Genomic DNA, 26,958 nt, shown 5'->3' with positions numbered 1-26,958 from the left:
ATGGGGCGCAAAAAGAAGAGAACCCGCAGAAAACGCAAGCTCATACCTCAGAGCCCCAGTTACTCGTCGCTGCCGCAAGAAAGGACCCAGGAGCAGCTGACGACGGCCGAGGAGGGACAGATGCCGGAGTCGGTGTCTTTTGGGTCGGTTCGAGATCAGACCCGAGAGTATCTGACGGCGGTTAAAGAGGTGCACGTGGAAAAGTCCGCGACCTCTGCGTCGATTCAGGACAAGGCCCTGGAGCAACCGACCATGATCGCCGAAGAACACGCGACCACTGCGTCACTCCAGGACAAGGGACAGGAGCAGTCAACTGGGGTAGCTGAGGCAAACGCGCCAGGGTCTACGGCAGTAATGGCGTTCCAGGACAAGGCGCGGGTGGAAACGACGGTGATCGAAGACATGCAAGCGGCATCGGCCGCGGTAAATGCTTCGCGGGATACATCTCCCAAACCCAAAAAAGCAATCAAGAGCTCCCGCGTGTCCTGGGGTGCCGCGGCCCGCAGCGTGGCATCTGAAAGAGCTTCTCCTGATCACATCGCAGATGACGTTGCGTCAGCGGCACATGCGGCGGTGGGATGGGCACCAGCTGAAACTCTCGAGACATCGCTGCCTAGAGAGAATGTAAGCTCTTATTCGTTATGTGGTCGCATGACCTGCATCATGAGAGAACGTTAAGGAACCGTGGAAAGTCTTCATTTGCACTTACTTGCTCGCAGCTGGCAGGCGCGAACACAAAGTATAGATGAGGCAGCCATACCAACATGTAACGCTCGAGGCAGTAATTAAGCCCACTTGTCCAAGCGCCTGTTCCTGTGCCATGTAAGCATTGTGCATCGTATACTATTGGGTGTCAACCTTCAAGTGTGTGTCCTTCAACTCGTCCGCGCCGACGTATTCAGCAGTACATATACTTGTTAAATATTGTTTGCAGATGTAAAGGTTGAACTTATCAGTTTAAGACGAAAAAAAAAAGAAGATAAAAATGTTTTGAACTCAGTGTTCTAAATTCGGTTTTAACCAAGAAAGGCAAGGAGCTCGTTGAGTTACGAGTTGCCCTTAGAGTTGAAAATTTGGTGAGTAGAGAAGCCAGGGGCATGATGAGAGGATAGTGTGCCTTGATAAGCTGTGTAATTATGCGATTAGAGGTGTATTGTGTTGCTAGCCTAATTAAAAGCCTCTGCTGGCCTGGAAGCATCAGATCCTTGCCGCCTGCTAGCTAAACATTGTTTTCCACTATGGGCACCTGCTTAGAGCGGTTAGTTGATTATGCGGGTTTACCAACGGCATGTAGGACACTCACACAAAAATTTGCATAGGTGTCATGAAAAGGTATCACGTTCCTGTTGGTTGAGTGAGACAGGAAAAGTAGAAAAATAGGCTTGAAAATCAATATGCAGAAGACTAAGGTAATGTTCAACACCCTCGGGAAGGAACAGCAGTTTACATTAGGTAGCGAAGTACTGGAAGTAGTAGGCGAATATGTCTACTTAGGACAGGTAGTAACCGCAGATCCGGACCACGAAAAGGAAATAACAAGAAGAATAAGATTGGGATGGAGGGCATTTGGCAAGCACTCGCAGATTATGACTAGCAGCTTACCGGTATCGCTTAAGAAGAAAGTATACACATCTTGCCTGTACTCACCTATGGGGCTGAAACGTGGAGGCTAACCAAAAGGGTTCTACTTAAGTTGAGGACAACTGAGAGGGCTATGGAACGAAAAATGGTAGGGGTAACATTAAGAGATAGGAAGCGTGCAGAGTGGGTCAGAGAAATAACTCAAGTTACCGACATTCTAGTAGAAATTAAGAAGAAGAAATGGACATGGGCAGGACATGTAGTGCGAAGAGAAGATAACCGATGGTCGCTTAGGGTAACAAACTGGATTCCAATGGAAGGAAAGCGTAGCAGGGGGCGGCAGAAGGTTAGGTGGGCGGATGAGGTTAAGAAGTTCGCAGGGGTCAAGTGGATGCAGCTAGCACAGAACCGGGTTAAGTGAAGAAATATGGGAGAGGCCTTCGCCCTGCAGTGGGTATAGTCAGGATGATGATGATGATGATGATGATATGAGCTGAAGAATCGTCCAGCATGATGAGCTTTATCTGTGTCCTCTGGTCGGGACTGAGCAGTATAGCCTCCCAGGGATCAGAGTCGCGTTTTAAGGGGCTCTCAGGTAGGGACTGTGTGCATTTCTAGATCATTAGATTTAGATCCGCTTTGGCATCACAATTTTTGAAGCGAAAAACTTCACTACAGGGTCAGGGCCGAGCTCCGTGTATGCCGTATGTCGTGACGTCACAGCCAAAGCAAGCTGTGCAGCCCCCTCGCCAAGCCCTGCCAGCGTTACCTAGCAACGCTTAAGAGGTGTGCCACTCCTACTCCCTAAAAAAACAAAAAGTCTCAATCCGGGAGTCGTACCTCCATCCCTTGGATCCCGAGCCGAGCGCATTACCGCTGTGCCATGCCTTTATTTTCTTTATTGCCTGGTCTTGACACATTGCATTTCACGAGAACAAAATAACAAATATCACACAAATGCTATTTACGTACGCTATTTACAATATGGCACACTAAAATTCTTACATACACAAATGCTCTAGAACATTTGAGGAAGCCGCGTCTCTTCTCATTATGGTTTTGTTGACTCAGTGGTTAGCGCGCTTTGCTGGTGTGGCCGGCTGATCAGACGGATTCAGTTTGGCCGAGAGCCACTCGGGAGGTTCTGCTGCAGCTTTCTGGATTGCCAAAAACCTGTCCACGCTTTACTGAAAATAAATTCTGGCAGGCCATGCATTTTTATCACAATGGCAACCCGCCATTCTTGAGCGCCAGATACAGTGGAGGCCCATGAGCATAATTAAATAAAATCGCACACATCCTCAGTTTCTACGCATAAGTACCGGATGCCATGCGGGTCTAGCGGAAAATCTTTCATTAGCATTCTTTCAGTACGTCCCAAAAATATGCTCCTTCCTAACAGTGTAAAAAAACATGGGCCCGCTTGCACAAAACAGTCTTAAGACTGTCTTAGCTAAGTCCAGACTTAACTGGAGTCTAAAGAATAGGCCACTAGCATGGACGCTTAAGACTGGAGTCAAGACTGGGCTTCAATCCTGACTTGAATAAGTCGCTTGTATGATTACGACTCTAGTGTTGTCTTGGTTAAGACACAAGGACGCCAGGTGTCTAAGTAGAGAAATTAGGGAAATACAGGGATGCGCTGGCACTGTCCCTGCTGTAAGATGTACACATTCCGTCAATTTTGCGTCGTGTAAAATCCGTGCCATTGCTTTTTGCGGCTTAACATTGTGTTACGAGGAAAAATGCCCCAAGTGGTTGCTGAGGCCGTTCTGGGAAGCCACTCTGGCGAACATGAACCCGAAGCGTTCGACGTTCGGAACACGAGCCGTCTTAAATAAGCTTGGTGTTTCTAAAGACACCATTTAAGTCTGGACTTAGCTCGGACTTTATCGTGCAAGCCGGCCATGGTCTATTGTTTCTGGCTTCCTGCATATTAAACAGTGTGATCCCCGAAGTATAAATAATCCCTTTTCCTCCAAAATGCTTTTACCGGCAAGGTTCCGGTGTGCAATTAAAAAAAAAAAAGAAGCTTTTCATCCTTGCGTCACTTGCATTCCTTCTTTCCTTTTTAACACATCTTCACCTGAGCCTCCATTGCACAAGGCCCACAAAGACACAGGGAACATAATGTCACACAATGCACGGTACAATTTCTTTCGTTTTACTGTTGAGAAATAATCACTTGAAAACCGCGCTGAAAGAAGCCGAACACTTGCTACGATTTCTCTATAAAAGCCCTTATTACCCGTGGAAAATTCTTCAGATGAAAGAACGTATTCCGGTAGCAGCCGCCTCAGTCTGACTCGGCATACAGTGCGTTATAAAGGGTCCAGTTGTGTCTCTAAAAAACTAAAAATAACGACTGACCAGCTGTCGCAAAAACAGGTGGCCCAATCCTAGCCCACCATCTTTTACTCGTCTGAACAAGTTGGCCCGGCTGCAGCGCTCCCGTTCAGACGCCCGGAGAAATACGGCGAAATTCCTGTGCAGCTTCTGAATATTAAGGCGAGAAACTTTAATGGCTCATACTGTCATGGACAAACTGTGTCCCGCTTATGCGGCGGATGTCGCAGGAATGGCAGGAATGCCAGACAAGATGAGACTTTTGGAGGAAAGGTGCAGTATCTGTCAGACTTTCTCCGACAAGTGTGCTTGGATGGTACGCCATCGCTCCTGTCGCGTGGCGTTCCTTGGTGCGCGTTCAAGTGTGGGATTGCAGATGGCAGGAACGTTAGACAAGATGAGACTTCTCAGGCTGTCGCCTTTCACTACTTTAGTCGCGAAAGTAGTTTGTAATTTTTTTTAACCGTGAACAGTGCAACACCTGCATAACATACCAGAGCTTAGTGATAAAGAACAAGTTGGAAACTGTGGCCCTTGCAAAAATAGATAGGTTGGTTCCGCTCCATTTTTCAGCTTTGTCCATCTAATTAGCCTGCCCTCTCCAATACTGTTCACTGTCACGGTAAGCCATAAGCGGAACTACCAAGTACCTATCTGGTGTCGTCGTCCAAGGCACACTAGCAAACCGTTCAGGCGTAGATGGCCCCCTTCCATGCCAAGGTCCGAGGCATTTCGACCAGTTAACTCCATTACCAGTGACGCGACTGAATTGGCCCAAACTCTTCACAACTTGACATATGCCCCCCTCATCATAGGTAAAAACAGCGCACAACACACGGATGCCTCTGTTTTGCCTCCATCGAAACGCAGCCGCCGAGGTCGGGTTCGAACCCGGGCACTCGTGCAGACAGAAGAGAAAATAGAGAAGAAAGAAAAGGAAGAGGGGAAGAAAGACGCGCGCCGCAACAACAGCCGTCGTCCACCACCAGTGGTGGCGGGTGCAGTGACGGTCTACAACAGATAAAAATTCGGTGCCAGGCTAGCCCCCGCCGCAAGCGGCGGTGACCCACCTGTACCAGCCCCATCAGGGGAGATCCTAAGGTCTTCGTGGGGAGGTGGGTAGATCTTCCTTAAGGCTCTTTAATGTTCAAGGATGGCTCCAAAGCGTCGATGTGACAGCGTTCAGTTCTCCGTCGTTGTGCGCCTCCCGGTTGGCGTATGCTCGGGCATTGGCGTCGGCACGTTGGTTACCTTTGACAGTCTCGTGGCCTGGTGTCAGGAGTCCCTCAAAGACGCGTGCCATACGTGGTGTCGGCGATGCCGCCAGTCAGAGAGGTGATGTCCCAGGCTGCTATGCTAGCAGAGGGGAGTCTCAACTCGCTTGGCCGAGGCTGCGCTTCTTGGGTTAGCATAACACGGAGCCGTCCTGTTTATCGGATGAAAAGTGTCGTCGTTTTCGACTAAGGAAACAGTAAACGGGCAAGACGACAGCGAAGACACAACAAACATAACCACGAAAAAACGCAGCGCTACAGCATGACATTAGGCGATTAATGATTTAATTTGATTTGATTTGTGGGGTTGAACATCCCAAATCAACTCAGGCTATGGGAGACGCCTTAGTGGAGGACTCCTGAAATTTCGACCACCTGGGGTTCTTTAACGTGCACTGACATCGCACAGCACACGGGCGCCTTGCTTTTCGCCTCCATGTAAAAGCGGCCGCTGAGGCCGGGATTCGATCCCGCGTCCTTGGGAACAGTAGTCGAGCGCCGTAACCACTGCGCTACCCCGGCGGGGTAAGGCGATTAATGGTACCCGTCTGGTACCCGCCTGTATTTTGTTTAATGCGTCGACATCCGTTGGTAAGGAATACATGCCATCAACAGCGCGGGCGAACGTTGAGATCTTGTTCCACGCAGGACAAAGATGTCGAGCGGCGGCTGGTGGCGATGTTCAGGCGGCAGCTGAAGACATTCTTTTTCCCACCGAAGAAGCGGCGAGGCTTCGTTTACCCCGACGACGACATCCTTGACGGCCTACCCTGTCGCGAAGACGTGCCCGATACCTGGATGATACACCCCAAGGAGGCCTTCAGGTTGTGTATGCATGCTGAGTGCATGACATAACAAGGAGTATTCTGTTGGCTAAGGTCAAAGGAACTGCTTAACTTGACCGTTGTGGTGTTTCCACAACGTTCCGCGTAGGGGCTGAAGATTCAACTCTGCCAAAGGACGAAGTCCATTTTATTTTGGTCGGAAAATAACTAGAGCGAAAAGCTTTGTCCATGCAGAATGGGACAGTTACTGCGCTTCGCCTTTCTTTAAAACCGATTTATTTGTTCATTATATATCAAAATATATCCAGCTGCTCGTATCCACTAAACAGTCATCCGAATATGATGTGCGCAGGAACGCCTGGGACGTATGCATGGTAGTGATGAGCTTTGCCAATGTGATCCTTATGCCGCTGAATATGGCCTTTTTCGAGAGCGTGCGGGAGGAACAACCGGAGTGGCGGATTTTCAACCTTGTCTCGGATGCGCTGTTTTTCGTCGACGTCTTTTTGAACTTCAGAACAGGTAACGCTTGCTGAGCTGCCTGGCTATGCACTTGAGCTGCCTCCAGGTACGCTATGCATTCGGTTGGCATATAATGCTTTCAGCAGGGCTAAGCCTTGAAAGAACTGTCCGTAACTAATCTTCCCCTGTGTATTTTTACGACTATGTGCATTTGATGCCTCTCGTGGCCGTTTGTGGCGGTACAGCAGGCATGGGTGTCTGGAAAGGGGTGGGGGGGGGGGGGGGGGGGGCGATTGCCACCCCGCTTTGAAATTTGATAATTTTTTATGCAGTCACAAAAAACTATGCAGCTTGAATAGCATACTCATGTCCTGCATATTCGTAGCCGAGAAGCACGTTATACCAGCCCTGGTTGGTTTCAATCAGAGACCCTACGCGTGATTCATTGGCTCTGTTCGGAAAAAGAGGCTATGCATGGAATTCTCCTTGCATGAAATTAGACTGCAGCGGCAACGCCAAGAAAGTAATTGACGTGTCTTCAGAATATGACTTGGGAGCGTTTCTAGGCAAAGCCAAGCACACTGGCATCTCGGACTCTTTCAAGTTATGTGTTCTTACTAACCCGTGGTCGCCAGATGTTACATATACGACTTTATTAAAAAACGTTATAACACCTGACAAGAGGCCTTTTCGCTACTAATCGCTGCCCTTGGCTTGCTTACTTAGCTACAACAAAACGTCCTTAGTTGTTTCTGCGTTACGTTTCCTCGTAGTGCGTGCAAATAAGTTTGTCTTTTTTTTTTTTTTTTGCGCCAAACTACCCCCTCTCACTTTCCCGTGCACACCCGCCTATCACTTCTGCTCCCCCCCGCCCCCCCCCCCCCCCCCCCCTGAAATATTTTCACCGGACGCCCTTCACAGCATATATGCATTTCAGTATGGTAGTATTGGAGTGCAATACTGCCAAGGAACAAAAAATATAACTTTCTGCTAAATATAACTTTGTATTACAGCCCAGGTGACGATGGAGCTTGGTAGTTCATTAAATTCTGGTTTGTGTACTTAAATTCAGTTATCACACACATACGTTCCTTAATGAAGTGAGGTGAATCAGCAAATAACATCTTTCCTCTCTTGGGCTATTTTTCTGATCGATGAAGAGGCGGCTGTAATGCATCTGTGTCGGCAGCCAACACAAGCGCAATTTGTCCATTTGGGTTTACGATTTTATCTCAAAGCCTGGCGACTTCTTCTCGTAGGCGACTAGCACCGTATAAATGCAATGCTGGCACAAAAATAAACTGCCTACAGCGTCAGGGAGCTCCGCACTACTCGGCTGTCGTTGGAGTGCCCTTAGGCTGTCGACGCTGCTATTTGCAGTTTCTTGAGAATTCTCTTCACAGACCCCACTACTACGACTGCAATACTTTCTTGGCTGAAGCAGACAGTACGGCCGTTTCTCACTGTCAGCCTTTTTTCGCATTATGCCTGAAGTCGCCTCTGTTGAATACGCGTAAACGAGTAGAAGTACTCGTCTCAACACTTGTTGCTGGCGGTTGCAGTGGTAGAGCTCTAGTTTAGAGACTACTGTCTTGAAACGCGTTAAGCGTTGTCTACGATGTTGGTTAGACCCACCGTCGCAGGCCTAGCTGCGCGCTTTGAAAACTTTGGAATCACGCTATACATAGCCGCCAGACAGTAGATAAAAGTAATCGAATACGTGTGCTACCCGATACATATTCTAAAAACTGCTATTCAAATTTTTCGAACATTCGCCTCAAATAACCCACTGCATATTGTACTACAATGTATATGTATATCTCATTTTATCTTATTTTAACCTGTTCCTTCTTCCCGTCTACTTGACTGAAGATAAAGCGCACAGGAAGACACACACAGGAGAAAAAGACACAGGACACGCGCTAACTCTCATCTGGTTTATTTGCAGCAATAACAGCAAATATATAGTCAAGTTGCAATGCACCATCTAGCCCAACTTCAAGTTTTGTTAAACTTCTTCCTGTCGTTCACCTCTGATTTCCTCTACCGCTTTTTACTGTCCTGTATTTACGCCGCCCCAGTTCAGGTACGTCGTATTTCCTCGCCCTCTAAGCGCTCTAGAAAATGAGTAGTTTATTTCGAGGACTGGTATCACGTCGTTTTGTTTACAGCTTTAAACTCCAAATTGGGGCTAAACACACAAATGCGATAAAGAAAAGATAATTAGTAGCCCTGTTATAAGTTGGCAATGAGTAAACTACTGCAGCACATAGTGTCAGCCACTGCTAGGTGCTTGTCATATTTTGAGATATCTTTGAAAGTATTTGCTGAAACACCCTCTGTATATTTATATCTGTCTATACATCAACTAGATAACCCATTTTCCATAGGTGCTTCATATATTAGATATCAGGTACGGGGGCTGGTAAACATTTTTTCCTTCTGTTTTTTTTTTTTTATTGCTAATAAATAAACACATACATTACCGAATACACCGAACATTTTCGAATTCTCTGCAGTTTCACCACACGCTGCTTTTCGCCGCAATGCTTGACCGTATCAACTGTACAGTGAAGCATCTTCAAGATACGAAGGGGCCGTTTTGTGAAGAGGAACATTCCCTTTTGAAAAGAGGGCCTTTGGGACAGTGTGCGCTAAGCGAGGAACTTCACAAACAAAAACAAAAACTTCATTATCACTTATATGTCGTCTCATATGTAGACAACAATAATGCTGTAGTTAATCAGGTGAAATTACAGTGATGCAAATGGTTTGCGGTAGTTTATTTTCTCATCTCCATTCGATAATTCGAACTTTCAGCTTTTCGGGCTTTTTTTTTCTTCTATTTTATCAAAGGCCGAACTAAGAACAGTTTACTGTATTGAGCAACGCCACGAACGCTCTACCCAGTTTCGTGCAAGCCCTTTCCGTAAAAAATATGGTATATGTTATCCTGTTAAATATTTATGCTGGAATATTCAGTAGGGTATGCACTTCTGTGCAAATCTGGCTTATTTGCAAATACCATGTGAATTCTTTGAGTATCTTCGAATGATTCCTTGATGATTGAGGTCTTGATATAAATGTGTTGACTGCGGGCGCCTATTACGCGTGTAGTGCAGTGCACATAATCAGTGCTCCGCGTACTTCACAGGCGTACCCATGAAGGAAGACCACTGCCGCATCAACATGAACCCGGAGTACGTGGCGGTGCAGTACCGGAGCGGCTGGTTCTACGTGGACTCGTTCTGCTGCTTGCCCCTGGACTATATTGCCCTGGTGGTCATGCACACGGGCGACCAAGTTCCCGACGCGACGGAAACGTCCGCGTACCCGAGCCTGCTGCGTGTCAACAAGCTGCTTGCGCTGCCCAAGATCGGCCGCCTGACCACCGTCATCAGGAACCTGGCCGACGTCGAAGAGAACTTCGTGAGTGTGCTCTCACTCACTTGGACCTCGATTTGGATAAGACTTGGGCCTGAAATGTGGCTAAATGGCGCCTCAGCGTGTGAAACTTTTTTTTTTACCTCCTTCAGCAGGTACTTATATGAAAATTAATAGGAAATACGACTTCATTGGCACTAGTTTCTTCTTTAATGACTTTGGTATTTGCATGAAATTCATTCTAGCTGAGGTAGAAGTAGTGGATCCTGCCTCCAGGAATTCACGTAATTCGTTCTTGTCAGCATCTGTACTGCAAACCTTATCCTGCTTGCGTTTTTTTCCCCCGCAAATAACGCCGTGTTTCACGCTTTACAGGCAGATAATCCAGGATGATATGACAAGCGGGCGGACGAGCACTCACTCACTCACTCACTCACTCACTCACTCACTCACTCACTCACTCACTCACTCACTCACTCACTCACTCACTCACTCACTCACTCACTCACTCACTCACTCACTCACTCACTCACTCACTCACTCACTCACTCACTCACTCACTCACTCACTCACTCACTCACGCACGCACGCACGCACGCACGCACGCACGCACGCACGCACTGTAAAGCCCGCTTCAAACAGTACGTATGAATGACGTCAAAAGGGAAGGCATTGCGCGAAGCGTTAGCGGTTTGGGATGATCCCACTCTAGATATGCGCGAAAAAGAGAAACCTATTTTCGCTTTTTTTTTTTCCTGATCTTTTTCCTCCTACCTCCGCACTGCTCGCAGTTTGTGTACTCGACGGGCGTGTATGTGCGTCTACTGTTCAACCTCGGCCTGCTGTTCCTGCTGATACACTGGCACGGCTGCTTGCAGTACTACGTGGACCGCCTGGAGGGCTTCCCGGCCTCATCATGGGTGGCCAGGATGGAACTCCTGGTACGTGCGTCACGCATAGGGTGTGGGGAGACTGGGCGCTTCGGGAGAGTATCTCACAAAGCTTCCAGGCGTTTTACTTGCGCGGCTGTATGAGTTTACCAAAACGTAAAACGGTTACTCTTTGTGACAAAGGCCATTTCATGTGGTACATGTTCACAGGCAAGCTCGTCTGAAGTCACGCCGAACTTTGGAGGGACAGTAGAGACGAAAAGATATTGGCATTTCAGTGTTTTGAATTTTAATGTTTTTACCACAATAAAACTTGCGCGTAAGCATGATGGGAGTATTCACTTTTTTTTTTTACATATTAGCAAGCTGTACTTACTACTGTATTGAGCCGCAGTTCGTTCCCGTAGCAAGCGTTTGAACTGCTCTGTGGACTCCATGAATGCATAGACAACAATATTAATAGAAGGGAATAGGCTTGAACAGGTTGGTAAATCATCGTAACTTGGAAAGCATAGCGCGGGGAGAACGAAAGACGAGACAGGACAAGTGCACGAGATGGGACGTTTGGTCCATGACCCCCTCCAAGCATTTCCTCCCAGAAGAACCGAGCACCTAGCCGGGGGAGATCTTGTACCCCTTGGAAACTGATGGGTACCCGACGGCACCAGGTATCGAACCTGGTACCTCTCGAATGCGAGTCGAATGCTCTCCCACAAGACCACCGCGTCGATCCGAAGCGTTCGTCCAGCCTCGCACTCGTCCTCCGTTCTTGCGGTGCTATATGCTTCCTGAGTTACGGCAATATTGACTTTTATTTGAAAACAAGGCGTCAATTAAAAAATGTCCTTTAAGAATTACCTAGCGCTGTCAGTATTAGCACGAAAGCCTTTTTAGTTTATCACTGCTTGAAACCGAAGAGGCACGGGGTTTAGAGTGAGCTGTCAATAAACGTCTAGTCTTTCTTCACTCTTGTGGCAGTTGGGAAATTTCTCCTCGGCCTTGCGGTTTACCTCCCTCCTCCCTTCTTTTTTTCCCCATCGGACGACGTTTGAAGCCTATGCAGTGATTTTATAAACAAATAATCTTAGCAGATGGGCTTGCATGCTCCAAAAGATCAATCCTCCTCGGTTAACAATTTATCACAAGTGTTGAAGAGTATATAGAGTCGTCGTCTTTTTGAAACCCATAATCTATGAACGCATATTCTTTCCAACAACCCCTTAAAGAACTTGGTCGCTCATTATACCTTGAAATCGGCGAAGGAGACCAAATCCAAAAAGGAGAACCAGGTCTGTGCCATAACGTCTCGCCTTTATATGGTTTAGCGTGGAAATTTGGCAACTGGCTCCACGTAGTATGTGTTGGATGTGTAACACGGAATCGTGATTCTTTTTATAGGTGTGCAGGTATTGAGCTTGCCCTTGAGTTATTTAGTTCAGAATATAAGGTATGATACGTTTCACAGTGAAAAGGGCCACATTACCAGGAAAATGTTTCGCAAATATCGATAACAGAGAGCCTATAGTTTTATTTCAGCTCACACGAACAGTCTTTCTCGACGCCTTAATCTGTCAATCTTGCTTACCTGCATGAAGACCGAAAAACAAAACCTTGTCTGAGCTTAGAGCGCTTCAAAATTTACAAAGCTGTCTTTTGCGTTGCTCTAAAAGATACTGAAACCTGACAATGTTTCACCCTAAAATTGTTGCCGGATATTATTGCCATTGTAACAATCGTCGTGACTGCGTTCAACCCATTGCTTATAAAAATGTGCAGTGATATAAGTATCCGCAGAAATATATGTAAGGAGAAATGTGAAAAACGAGCTGGAACCAGATAAGTACCACCAAAAGCTCCTGGATTAAGAAAAGAGCGTCATAACTGCATCGAAACACAATCAGAAAATACCAACCTACTGGTGTTATGAAATATTTTGAAGCTTTGCAAACAAAAATACCTTCCCTTCGTGTTCACTGCTGTACACGTCTCAGCGAAGAGATTCAAGGATTCCTGAAAACAAACAAACAACAACAACAGTGAAACCAAAATAAAAACAAAACTTGTTTCAGACGCAAACTTTCAGCTGCGGTGGGCGTTAGTTGTAATATATTTTTTCAAATAATTAGGAAGATGAACAGAAAATCATTCACCTTTAATTTAGCACAGTATGGTGGTTAGTGCCAACGATAAGGTCGAAGTCATGGCGCCACATAGGAGCCCTCTTACACAATTAAGTGCATTGCGTTCTCCCGCACAATGCAGGATCTGAATGCATAAGGTCCGCATGAGGTTCAGTGCGAATGCAGCATCCGCTAATGGTTCGATCTGTCCTGTGTTGTTCCACGGCATACACATTCTTTTACCTCATGTTTTCGTACAAGAAAACAAGACACGTTGTGTTTAGTTTCACATAGGCACTAAGGCTATCATACGCCAAACGCAATGTTGCAAGAAAAAGCCATTCTCGATAGCGACTCACAAAGAAACTGCACGACAGCATGACTTGGTGCAATAAAAGTCACAGCTCGAATTTGGCGCGCTAATCAGTTCAATGCATAACCAGTAGACGTGAGCGACTCTTGTGCTCCTTTCCGGTATAGTACGGAAAAATAAGCCAGATCCTGTCGCAGAGTAGGGCTTCAATAACTGCTATCGCACTGTCTTATCAAGGATTATAAACTCGCCACTTCCACCATTCACCACAGTGCAGTAAATTTAAAAGTGAATTAGGGAATATTGGTTAATTAGTGAGCTAATTACTATGGCTTTTCAGAACTGACATCTGCCCTGGCTGACAGTATGTTCGTGAATAAAATTTCGCAGCTGCTTTAGCCGCCCTGCTTTTAGGTTCTTTTTTTTTTTTTTTTTTTTTGGAGTGCTTGCTGAAACATTCGGTATACCGCTTTAGTTCTTCAGCTGAGTATACCCTTTCATTATCAAAAAGGATCCTGCTACAAGTGGCACTTAAATATTATTAATTATATTGAATGAATATTATTAGCTAATAGATAGTGAGGATTTTGATGTTATGCCAGGAAACATCAATCGCAAGCTACTGCTCGATAGTTTCGGTAGTTTCGGGAACATTTTCAAAATACTTTAAAACACTATAGCGCGAGGAATATATAGGCTCACCGGAGTTCGAAAATAACAGGCATTCGATCTATCCCCGGGTACAGAAATGTTCTTTACGAGCAGTGTCCATGTATGTGGAAATGAATGTCACAAACTAATGGACTCTTGAACAAATGGCTCCAGAAGCACGGCCCAAGTTTGTGACACCGTGAAGGACTTTCAATTTTCGTTCGTACGCTCTAACACATGCGTCTCAGTACGTTATCATAACTGGATTAAAAACCTCAGTGAATTTATAATCCAATATATTGATAATGCATACACTGAGGTGTTTTTCTGGCTACAACAATTTGATGCTAAGCACGTGTTATAACGCATGAGGGAAAATTGACGTCAGCAAAAACGAAATAACAAACACTAAATTTCCTCGAGTGGCTAGTAACTGCAAAAGTAATTTGCAACATGTGCTTGGTTCCAATAATATATATGTCCTCTCCGCTGGGCCTTTCGAAAGAATAAATAAGAACTATTGTGAAGTGAGAAGCTGAAAATGTAAGCAAAAGAAAACAAGAAGCGATAAGCGTCAAAATGCCTGCGGATGGAATTCGAAAATTATGCCCTTCGCTCATTTGAGCCTCAAAGATGTGTCCACTGCGTTCCGATGGTTGTACATGAGCAGGAAACTGTCACCCATTGTCACGATACGAAACACCGGTCAAAAGAAGCTCCAATAAATTTCGAAAACGCCCGTTGTTCTATTGCATGTCACAACAATTAGTTTTGGGTCAAAGGAATGAAGCAGTTAATCCGTCAACACTAAAATCCAGCGAAGCTCTCTGCAGCTCCAATAATATGACTCATCGTAACCAATGGAAACAGAACACTGCTTTTCCTTCCACATCGCCCACTTTCCACCAGTGAGGATGGTCTATAGTTGCGGCAATCTTGCGGCAAGTGAGAATACTGGGGAGCTCCATAAACGAGGGTATGCGCACTCTGTGCTAACAAGGTGGGCTTAGCTCAGCAGGATAACTTAAGTATGGGTATTCATATTCAGAAAGTCTGAAGAAGCACTTTTATCCTTCAGCGTGAAGTTGTTTACGAAGGCATTTCTCTTTGCATATTTTAAGATATTGCGCCATAACAGAATGTATTCGCAAACCCTTTCTGGACGGTTGTAGTTCTCTGCATTAGCTGTCAAGTGTCAGAAAAGTGGTTTCAATCATCGGCGCAAGTGTTTCAAACCTTAAAATGAAGATTTTGCTATGCTTCTGAAGATTCGACTATTCTGCATAAGTATATTGAATTGCACAAAAAATATCTAACAACACTCTGTAGTTACAGAGCAGAAAATGACACCCATGAAAGCTGGCCTCGTTCAGTCGCATTTATTTCGTGGACGAACATTTGTTTCCGAGGAGGCCACTGCAGGCTTAACAGGACCAAGCGTCTGTTATTATGCAGAGCGATGGGGCCTTTAATGTTCTTGCGCGGTGGTCCAACACCTTGCCGTCTATCTTACGGTGCAGAACGCGTCGTGGGCGATCCAGTACTCGTGGTCAGTGTACGCGTCCACGTCCATGATGATGGGCGTCGGCATGGGCGCCGTGGAAGCCGATAACCCGACCGACTCGTGGCTGCGATGCGGCTGCATGGCGACGGGACACATCCTGCAGGCCCTTCTGGTCGGATCCTGCATCGACATGATCACATCCATGAATTTCACCCGGCTCAGGAACAGGCAGAAGGTCTGCAACCACACTCGGCCAGAGACATCTAACATTTAGTGACGCAAAACCATCTAGCTCAAAATCATGATCTGATAATCTATTTGTTTTGCAAGAGGGCTTTTTTGGGGTAAAAGATATCGGCGACACAGTCATCAGGGCATATTTTAAGGAGGGCAGATAACGAGACCCAGTCCTTTTCATTACATTTTTTTCTTCGGTGCATGTATCGAACTATGCTAGGGTGTTGATGTGCGTATGGAGGTGACTGAGCACAGGGAGCATGTAGCGGACTTCGATAGGAAGATTGCGCAGTTGATGGAGCAGATGCTAAAGTGCAACGGCAGTGAGTGGTATTGAGCGCGGATTTGGGTACTGGGGAGTATCATCATTATGATCAGTCTTACTGTATATGCCTGCTGCAGCACAAGTGCCTCTCTCATATTTATTTTATTAGCTCAGGAACGTAAAATATGTTAATTACAAGAAGACAACGATTCTTATTCGTTTTGGGAAAAAAATATTCCCCGATAATGCTTTGTCATTTCTTTTTTCATTTATGAATTTGATGAGAGCAGCAGCTGCAGTCGTTGAGTTATCCTGTAGTCTCTTGCACAACTCTCAGAATCTCTGAATTTCTTTTCTCATCCTCTTAAAGGTAACACCAACGCCAAAGCGCACAGAAACCAGGGACCGGGTGCTTAAACGCTGTAAAGCGTGCAAGCGAAAATGAACTTCGAAAGGATTATCGAAAACAGAATAATGAGGGATGCTGTTAAATGAGGATGCCATCATCATCATCATCATCATCATAATCAGCCTGGCTATACCCACTGCAGGGCGAAGGCCTCTCCCATATTTCTCCACTTAACCCGGTACTGTGCTAGCTGCATCCACTTGACCTCTGCAAACCTCTTAACCTCATCCGCCCACCTAACTTTCTGTCGCCCCCTGCTACGCTTTCCTTTCCTTGGATATCAGTTTGTAACCCTAAACAACCATCGGTTATCCTCTCTTCGCACTACATGTCCTGTCCATGCCTATTTCTTCTTAATTTCCTCTAGAATATCAGTTCAGTTCAGTTCAGTTCAGTTCAGGCGTTCAGTCGTGTCCGACTCTTCGTGACCCTATGGACCATGTCACGCCACGCTTTCTGGTCTCTCACTATCTTCTTAACATCACATAGCTTCATCTGCAATGCCTCGAGAATGCCATCTAACCATCGCGTTCGCTGCCTACACCTTCTCCGGCGACCCTCAACCTTTCCCAACATCAAATCTTTCTCCAGCGACTCCTCTCTTCTCATCAGATGACCAAAGTAGCTGAGCTTTAACTTTAGAATTTGACCCTCCAATGAGCAGTCAGGGTTTATGGTCGACAATATCGACTGATTTGATCTTCTGGCAGTCCAAGGAACTCTTAAGAGTCTTCGCCAGCACCACAATTCAAACGCGTCAATTCTTCGGCGGTCAGCCTTTTTCACAGTCCAACTCTCGCATCCATACATCACAACTGGAAAGACCATAGCACGGGTTATACGGATCTTGGTTGGCAGACTAATGTCTCTGCTCTTTACTAGGCGGTCAAGGCTAACCATTGCTCTCTTTCCCAGAAGCAGGCGTCTCCTAATTTCATGGCTGCAGTCTCCTTCCGAGGTAATCTTGGCGCCCAAGAACAGAAAATCTGTCACAGCTTCCACTTCTTGTCCATTGATGCTCCAGGACTTGATAGGGCAAGACGCCATGATCTTCGTCTTTTTAATGTTCAGTTTAAGCCCAAACTTCTCACTCTCTTCTTGTACGCGCATCAGAAGTCTCTTGAGTTCCACTTCACTTTCTGCCATTAAAGTGGTATCATCCGCATATCTAAGGTTGTTGATACGTTTTCCAGCAATCTTCACTCCAGCTGAAGACTCATCCAGACCGGCCTTCCTCATGATGCACTCTGCATATAGGTTAAATAGGCAGGGCGACAGTATGCAGCCTTGCCTCACCCCTTTCTCAATCGGAAACCAATCAGTAAGACCATGCCCAGTTCTGACTGTGGCCTCTTGCCCTTCATAAAGGTTCCTGAGGAGACAGATGAGGTGAATTGGAACTCCCATCTCTTGGAGAACTTGCCACAATCTGCTGTGATCTACGCAGTCAAACGCTTTCTCATAATCAATAAAGCAGAAGTAAATGGGCTTCTGGAACTCTCTTGCTTTTTCCATGATCCAGCGAAGGTTGGCAATTTGGTCTCTAGTTCCTCTGCCCTTGCGAAACCCAGCTTGCACGTCCGGAAGCTCCCGATCCACATACAGCTGCAGCCTACCTTGCAGGATTTTTAACATCACCTTGCTAGCTAGAATATCAGTACCTTGGGTTATTTATCTGACCCACTCTGCACGCTTCCTATCTCTTAATGTTACCCCTACAATTTTTCGTTCCATAGCCCTCTGGGTTGTCCTCAACTTAAATAGAACTATCTTGGTTAGCCTCCCCGTTTCAGCCCCATAGGTGAGTGCAGGTAAGATGCAACTGTTACATACTTTCCTCTTTCGATACCGGTAAGCTGCTAGTCATAATCTCTGAGTGCTTGCCAAATGCGCTCCATCCCAATCTTATTCTTATTTCTTTTTCATGGTCCGGATCTGCGGTTACTACCTGTCCTAAGTAGACATATTCGCCTACTACTTCCAGTACTTAGCTACCTAATGTAAACTGCTGTTCCTTCCCGAGGCTATTGAACATTACCTTAGTCTTCTGCATATTGATTTTCAAGCCTACCTTTCTTTTTTTCCTGTCTAGGTCACCAATCATTATTTGCAGTTCATCCCCCGAGTTGCTTAGCAAGGCAATATCATCAGCAAATCGCAGATTACTGAGGTATTCTCCATCTACCCTTATCCCTAACTGCTCCCATTACAAGTCTCTGAATACTTCCTGTAAGCAAGCTGTGAATAGTACTGGGGAGATCGTGTCTCCCTGCACATTTCTTTATGGGTATTTTGTTACTTTGTTTATGCAGAACTATGGTTGCTGTGCAGCCACTATATATATCTTCCAGCACTTCCACGTAAGGCTCGTCTACCCCCTGATTGCGCAATGCCTGCATCACCGCCGATGTTTCAACTGGGTCAAATGCTTTTTCGTAATCAATGAATGCTATGTATATATAAGGGCTGGTTATATTCCGAGCACTTTTCTATCACCTGATTGAGGCTATGGATATGATCGAGTACCGTTTCCGAAAACCTGCTTGGTCCTTTGCTTGATTGCAGTCTAAGGTTGTCCTGATTCTATTAGCGATTACCTTAGTAAATACCTTATACGTAACAGACAGTAAGCTGATTAGTCTTTAATTTTCAAGGTCCTTAGAGTCCCCTTTCTTATGAATGAGGATAATGTTTGCATTCTTCCATGCTTCCGGTACCGACGATGTCACCAGGCACTGCGTATAGAGGGTGGCCAGCTTTTCTAACACGACATCCCCTCCGTCCTTCAGCAAATCTGTAGTTATCTGATCCTCTCCAGCTGACTTCGCCCTTTTCATAGTTTCTAATGCTTTCCTGACCTCGTCCTTCGTAACTGGTGGAACGTCTGACTGTTTTTCCCTACCGTCCATCTCCTTACGGTCCTAACTACTTTGGTTACTGTAGTGATCTGTATAGATCTCCTCGGCTACTTTGACTATCTTGTCCATATTCGTGATGACGTTACCTTCCTTGTCCCTTATCGGTCAACTCAACTAGTAACTCCCCCCTGCTATTCCTAGAACCAATGCCATAGTCACCTACTGCCTTGTCTCCTGCCTGTTTTTTACCTACCTTGGCATTGAAGTCGCCCATTAGTACAGTATACTGCGTCTTTACTTTTCGCATTGCCGATTCTACATCTTCGTAGAAGCTTTCAACTGCTTGGTCATCATAACTACATGTAGGTGCGTAGGCCTGTACAACCTTCAGTGTATATCGCTTATTAGGCCTCATTACGATGCCTGCAACCCTCTCATTAATACTATAGAATTCATCTATATTACCCGCTGTATACTTATTGAGAAGGAAACCTACTCCTAGAATTGTCACCTCTCTGGTAAACCTCGATAACACAGTACATGCCCATCCTTCAGTACAGTATATGCCTCATTCGGCCTCCTAACCTCACTAAGCCCTATGATATCCCATTCGAACCCTCTAGTTCCTCTAACAGCACTGCTAAACTAGCTTCACTAGCTAGGGTTCTAGCGTGAAACGGGTCAGTTTCCAATGGCGGCCTGTCTAGCGGAGTATGTCGCCAAATTTTTGCCGATGAGCAACGCGACGGAGCAGAACCTATTTTCATCCCAAAAGTATTGTCATCTACGCCGTGATTTCTTCATCATGTTTAGGCTTTCAGAGTCACGACGGCTAGCGCCAGATTTCTAGCTAAGCACTTGGTAACTACATGGACGCACAGCGTCAAAATAGCAAACTTTCTGAGATAGGAAAAAATTCAGAACAATGCTGGCAGAACTGACACATGGCGCCATGATGACTGGCTCATGGACGCAGTGACTAAACGGAGAAATAATATGCAGGTGGCCGAGAACACTGACTGTACGCAGCAGACCCTTAAACGTACTAAACTCGACTGATCATAGCGCTGCCTTTGGTGTCCCGTCGATATTTTTGCGCACAAGAGATGTCGCACAGAACTACCACATCTCTCCAGAGACTCACTGATACTCTGGGGAGTCTGGTGCCTACAGTGCTAAGCACGAACGTGTGCCTTTTCAGATACGCGACCTGGACGACTACATGAATTACAAAATGCTGCCGCCGAAGCTACAACACAGGATACGTGACTACGCCGAGAACCGCTTCAAAGGGAGAGTGTTCGACGAAAGGCAGATCATCGATGCGCTTTCGGATCCACTGCGGCAGGTGCGCGCATGCATCCTTCGAAACTGCTTGCATTGCGTCGGTCTCTTGATTACAAAGTTGCCTTTCCAAGCTCGCTATAGGCGTCAAAACCCACACAACAAATTTTGCATCTGCAAGTGTACAACTTTCATGCACCAATTTTTTCCCCAAGCTTTTTGCACAAACGTCTATGGCAACCTGGCGCTCCATAAACGGGGTGTGGATATTCTGTGCTGGCTGCGAGGGCTTGCCTCTTCTGGAGAACTATAAGTATGCGTATTCATACTCAGAATGTCCGAAAAAGTGCTTTCTCTCAGCGTGAAATTGCTTACCAAGATCAAATAATAATAACAATAATATAATTATTATAACGGTAAATAAAATAAAACGAGACCAGGAAACAAATAAAAAATAAATCAAAAGTAAAAAAGTGAAAATAACAAAAACGTTGTGTAGCAATATAGAAAAAAAAGCATTTATTTGTCTAATTACAGAGCGGTGCGCAGGGGCAGGCCATTATCAGGAGGTTTACATGAACCCGACAAAGTCTGGTCGAGTCGGCCTGTCGGGCTCATGTACACGTAGGGTGTCGAGCTAAACGACCGTCGAGTGGGGTTGAGTCATTCAAACTGTAGGAGTTCGGTTAAGGGTACTGTGGTGGGGTGACTCAGGTTGGCTCGACCCGACTCACTGGGCGAGGAGCATGTATACGCTGTCTCGTCGGGCCAGCGCCTCCTCTCTTGCCCCCTTGCTGGTCGGACAGCGGCAGGGGACGGGACTCTGAGCTGCTTATCTGCGCATTCCTCCTCTACCACTTGCGACTGATTCGCTTGATCGACGCTAGACTTAGCAGCAATATCGGCCCTACTAAAGCCCATTAGGGGCTTAAGGTCCGACTATAGGGTCACTGTCCCGACAGAAGCGGGCTCATATAAACTGGGACCGCGGTAGATCGGGGTGACTCATCCCGACAACCGGCTGCCCCATCGGTTCGACCCGCTTGCGTCGGGCTTGTGTATACAAAGCTTATGTGGGTCTTGACCCACATAAGCCTTTTCTATCAACCAGGTGATAGAAAAATGCTCGCAATACAACCAGCACTTATACACAGCATTCATTGATTACGAGAAAGCATTTGACTCAGTTGCAACCTCTGCGGTGATGCAGGCATTGCGAAATCAGGGGGTAGACGAGCCGTACGTGAAAGTGCTGGAAGGTATATATATAGTAGCTGCACAGAGACCTTAGTTCTGCATAAAGAAAGTAACAAAATTCCCATAAAGAAAGGTGTTAGGCAAGGAGACACAATCTCCCCAGTGCTATTCACAGCTTGCTTACAGGAAGTATTCAGATACTTGGAATGGGAGCAGTTAGGGATAAGGGTAGATGGAGAATACCTCAGTAATCTGCGATTTGCTGATAACATTGCCTTGATAAGTAACTCGGGGGATTAACTGCAAATAATGATTGATGACCTAGACAGGAAAAGTAGAAAGGTAGGCTTAAAATCAATATGCAGCAGACTAAGGTAATGTTCAACAGCCTCGGCAAGGAACAGCAATTTACGTTAGATAGCGAAGCACTGGAAGTAGTAGGCGAATATGTCCACTTAGGACAGGTAGTAACCGCAGATCCGGACCGTGAAAAGGAAATAACAAGAAGGATAAGATTGGGATGGAGCGCATTTGGCAAGCACTCGCAGACTGACTAGCAGCTTACCGGTATCGCTGAAGAGGAAAGTATACAACAGTTGCATCTTACCTGTACTCACCTATGGGGCTGAAACGTAGAGGCTAACCAAGAGTGGTTTACTTAAGTTGAGGACAACGCAGAGGGCTATGGAACGAAAAATGGTAGGGGTAACATTAAGATATAGGAAGCGTGCAGAGTGGGTGGAGAGAAATAACTCAAGTTACTGACATTCTAGTGGAAATTAAGGAGGAGAAATGGGCATGGGCGGGACACGTAGTGCAAAGAGAGTATAACCGATGGTCGCTTAGGGTAACAAACTGGATTTCAAGGGAAGGAAAGCGTAGCAAGGGGGGGGGGGCAGAAAGTTAGGTGGGCGGATGAGGTTAAGAAGTTCGCAGGGGTGAAGTGGATGCAGCTAGCACAGAACCAGGTTAATTGGAGAAATATGGGAGAGGCCTTCGCCCTGCAGTGGGTATAGTCAGGCTGATGATGATGATGATGATGATGATGACGATGATGATGATGATGACCCTTACAATACCAGGCGGAGTCCCTTATTCCGGGATCCCTTTGCTCTGGACCTGTTCGCAGATCCGCCGAATATTTCAGCCGAGCAGGGCCGACTCTCAGTCCCCTCGGTTAGGCGAAGGGGATTAGGAGGAAAGGAAGATTTCGCCTTCATGTTCAAACCATGTGGATGGTGTTCACCATCTCTTCATAGAATGAGCATCGGTTGTCAAAAAGAAAATACTTAAAATTTTTGAGAACCGCCGGGAACGGCAGGGTGTTTGTAGAGACTAAGAGAGTTTGATCGCCAGATTTACGCAGCCTTTTCATAGGAACCGAGTAACGCTGATATTAGGAACGATAATGTTCAGTAATGCCTTTAAATGAAAAGAGATTTCTTATTATTGACCTTGATCCAGATCACAGCCCTTAAAGGCTGTGGTCTAGGTCAAGGTCCTCTCAAGTAACGCTTGGTGCCCGGTGCACGAGTGCGCGCGCAGCCTCATGGGCGACTGCGTTACCTGGCATGCCTTGGTGGCCGGGGACCACATATGATTGAGCGATGGGTTAGATCGCAGTCATAGGCATTGCGGCGAAGAATTTTCTAGGCGACCATAGCCCAGAAAATTCTGGGCAACTATTTCTGGGCAACCATAACAGCGGACGTGCCACGTCCGCTGCTATGGTTGAGTGTGGCGCTGGTGAACGCTCTCAAGGTTCGTATACGCACAGCATTAATACCCAAGAAAGTAGCAGGGGTGTAGCGGCCGATGTAGCTCAGTTGGATGAGCACCGGACGCGATATTCGGAGGTCGTGGGTTCGGTCCCCACCATCGGCACGTTGTTTTTTCTTCTACTTTGTGTTTGTTTATCTTTCCCCTAAAACAGATTACATTACTAATTTATGTGATTATCGAAGTAAAAATTAAAAAAAAAAAAGACAAAGTACAATTCCCAATGCTTTCCTTGGCCTCGCCGACTGTCGGCTTCTTCCCTTCCTGCGTACGCGTTTAATTTGTGCACGTTAGCGCGGTCTGGGATTCTCTCAGGGTTAAAAAGGCAAGACGCCCCACGTCCTCAAAAATCATTGCGCTTCCCTGTGGGGCTGAAACGTGGAGGCCAACCAAGAGAGTTCTGCTTAAGTTGAAGACAACGCAGAGGGCTATGGAACGAAAAATGGTAGGGGTAACATTAAGAGATAAAAAGTGTGCCGAGTGGGTCAGAGAAGTAACTCAAGTTACCGACAGTCTAGTGGAAATTCAGAAGAAGAAATGGACATGGGCAGGACATGTAGTGCGAAGAGAGGATAACGGATGGGCGCTGAGGGTAACAAACTGGATTCCAAGGGAAGGAAAGCGTAGCAGGGGGCGGCAGAAAGTTTGGTGGGCGGATGAGATTAAGAAGTTCGCAGGGGTCAAGTGGATGCAGCTAGCACAGAACCGGCCTAAGTGGAGAAATATGGGAGAGGCCTTCGACCTGCAGTGGGTATAATCAGGCTGATGATGATATATCCTCTGGGTCCTTAAATTAATACACCCTCTTAATCTTTACTACTGACCTTTCCATTTCTATTTGTGGAATAAAACGCTTTAAATCCTAGCTCTTGCCTTGGACATAAGTCGGTGTCATTGTTCAGGCGCTTTTTCACCCCTGCAATTGATGAAACTGTGTAGTTCTCCTTTCCCGAAGTTAGCTCGGAGGAAGCTGCGCACCAAAAAGATTTGTAATATCTTAAGGCCGCCTATTAATTCCCGACACAGTGCAGATAATGTTTTTTTTTTCTTAAACACCTACCATATATCAGAATGCAAGCCTCAATGTTAATCACCAGCGAATCCTCCAAGACATTCCAAAGGAACAGTGACTGCTTTCTTTCTGTGTATCTAAACATCCTGAGAGAAGATCAGAGCACCAAATGGCGCTGGGCCCGATTCTGGACTTCGCCCGGGAAATTCTGTATCCCTGTGACACTTCTTCATACTTATGACCCTAACGCCAGTATGCAAGACACAGCAAGGACTGTTTCCATGTTAGCCTTTCTTTTTTTCTTCACAAAGTAATTTGATCGCCAACAGCAGACATGCTTGGTCGTGCTTAGTGGCTAATAATTCTTTCGAGCCCCGTCCACGAGGAAGTTTCATACACATGGCGGAAATGGTGCGCAGCGCGTGATGTGGCACAACTGCCGGCGGGTGCTGCGCAACGTACCCTTCTTCGCGCGTGCCGAGCCGGACTTCCTGCGCGACCTGGTGGTGCACATGAGACCCGAGTTCTTCACACCGGGAGACGTGGTGGCTGCCGCGGGAACCATGGGCGACCGCCTCTACCTGCTGCAGTCCGGATGCGCTCGCGTCGTCAATCAAGTAGGCACCACCGTGGCTACCGTCTTGCCAGGAGACCGATTCGGCGGTAAGTCTGCACCACCACCAACCTCTCGTTTATTAAGACGAAAGCCTTTATTGGCTCATGCTGTCGTGGACAAAATGTGTCCCGCTTTTGCGGCGGCTCTGATTGGCCGAGGCGGGATGACGTCATAGAGGTATCGACTAATCACAGAGCACCACAACAATATGCGCGAATGCGTGCCTTATATGGCCATATGCCAAGCAATTATCAATTACAAATCATTGACTGAATAATTGAATAAATAATTATTAATGGGACCGCTAACTAATTCATCAATTAACTAATGAATTAAATAAATTAACGAACCACTAATTAATTGACCATGCATTATTAACTAATCAAATAAACATATAGTTGATACCTTCTTAGAAATTAATTCATTATTAATTAATTAGTGCCAGTTGCGTAGCAGAATGCGGCACTGAGGCTTTCGCCTTTCACTACTTTGGTCGCTAATGTCCCTCGTAATTTTTTATTCACTTTGCAGCAGCCATTTGTCTGCGCAACCTCTCGTACGTGCAAGACACTTCCCGATTTTTCTGGAATGTGGCATATTTCCCCACTCATTTCTCTGTCATCTTTCATAGAAAACCACGAAGCATCTACGTGTCAGAAATTTGAATGCAAAATCCTTTCTAGGCTCATGGAACGAAATCCCGTGCGCGATAGTTGTGTGCGAGATCTGTGCGTGGATCTGTTTTTGTTTGTAGCGTCTTGCCATCTGTAATCCCACACTTGAACACGGGCTGGCGAAAGCCACGCGACAGGAGCGATGGTGTACCGTCCACACTTGCCGGAGAAGTGTGACATACACTGCGCCTTTTCGTTTCTTTAAGCCAATTATAATTATATGTAGCACAGCAACGAACGCCTGTAAAATGCAAACGATGAGAGGCAAATGATAGGAGAGGAAGGGTAGGCTTTCGCTATTCTCCTCTGAAGAGATATTAAGAGACCCTCACAATACCACTACTCTCATCGTTTCTAGTGTTTTCACCATCGCAGCTCAAATATGCCATGCGTTAAATTCAGTAAATTCGATACTGCAAACCGTGTTGGTTACTGTGGTAACTTAGTGAAAAAGGCTTCGCTAATTAAAGGCAGTTTGATCGAGCCTTCATCAAATACATACTCGGTTACAAAACAAGCGCCGGACGGCAAAACGCCAGGTCTGTGGGGAATTATTTCAAGTATATGTTCCAGTAGTGCAATTTATACTCCTATGCTCTAAGCAATGTCCCCGGCCTGTTTTAACGATCCTGCGGTCAACTGCTTTGTGCGACACCGGAGGCTGGTGAAAGGCGGCCGACCACAACGTCACGACAAAAGACTGATGCCACTGGTTTTAGAACCCTTTTAGGTGCATTTTTAGCTGAGTTTTTGTGTTACCCAGCGGTTTCTCTCAATGGTACAACCCTTTCTCATGCGTCGTTTTTTTTTTTTTTTTTTTTTTTTTTTGGTTTAGCGAGCTGTGAATCGTCTTGCAAATTTTACGCCTAGTCCGAGACCGCCAGTGTGTATACGTATATCAATGGCAGACATGTTTACCAAGCACGTGCTAGCCAGCATCGTTGCCTTGTCACATTATGGAGGTTTAATGTGCAAAGTCTGGCACATTCGCGCGATGCTCAGGGCCACTTCGTCTGCTTCTGCGCAGAGGTGTGCCTGCTGCACGACGTGATGCGGCTTCGCACGGTGATCGCCGAACGCTACTGCCGCTTCTTCTCGCTGACCCGTCGAGACTTCAACGAGGTTCTGTCGCACCACCCGGATGTGAGCGACATCGTCAACGAGATTGTGCGGGAGCACAAAGTGCAGACCACTCCGCAGGGTTCGTCCGAGGTGACCCAGACGTCCTACTGACGATGACGTCATACTACGGCGTCCTATATAAGCGTTATTGGTAGCGGCACAATAGGAGCGTCACCAAGAGAACGCAAGAGTATA

The 26,958-nt window shown here is 46.3% G+C and overlaps 1 protein-coding gene across 1 annotated transcript; it reads left to right on the top strand.

Moving 5' to 3' along the window:
- LOC146200085 (potassium/sodium hyperpolarization-activated cyclic nucleotide-gated channel 1-like) lies at positions 1-26,958 on the top strand. The gene is made up of 9 exons (XM_084592268.1): positions 1-624; positions 5,850-6,025; positions 6,339-6,508; positions 9,603-9,877; positions 10,624-10,773; positions 15,327-15,545; positions 20,281-20,427; positions 24,771-25,014; positions 26,669-26,958. The coding sequence occupies exons 1-9, from the start codon at positions 1-3 to the stop codon at positions 26,872-26,874; spliced, it is 2,211 nt and encodes a 736-aa protein (XP_084448394.1). The 3' UTR covers positions 26,875-26,958.

Source organism: Amblyomma maculatum, chromosome 2, assembly GCF_055883805.1.
Source record: "Amblyomma maculatum isolate TAMU_Amacu chromosome 2, ASM5588380v1, whole genome shotgun sequence".
Classification (NCBI taxonomy): domain Eukaryota; kingdom Metazoa; phylum Arthropoda; class Arachnida; order Ixodida; family Ixodidae; genus Amblyomma; species Amblyomma maculatum.
This window is presented reverse-complemented; position numbering and strand designations above follow the sequence as displayed.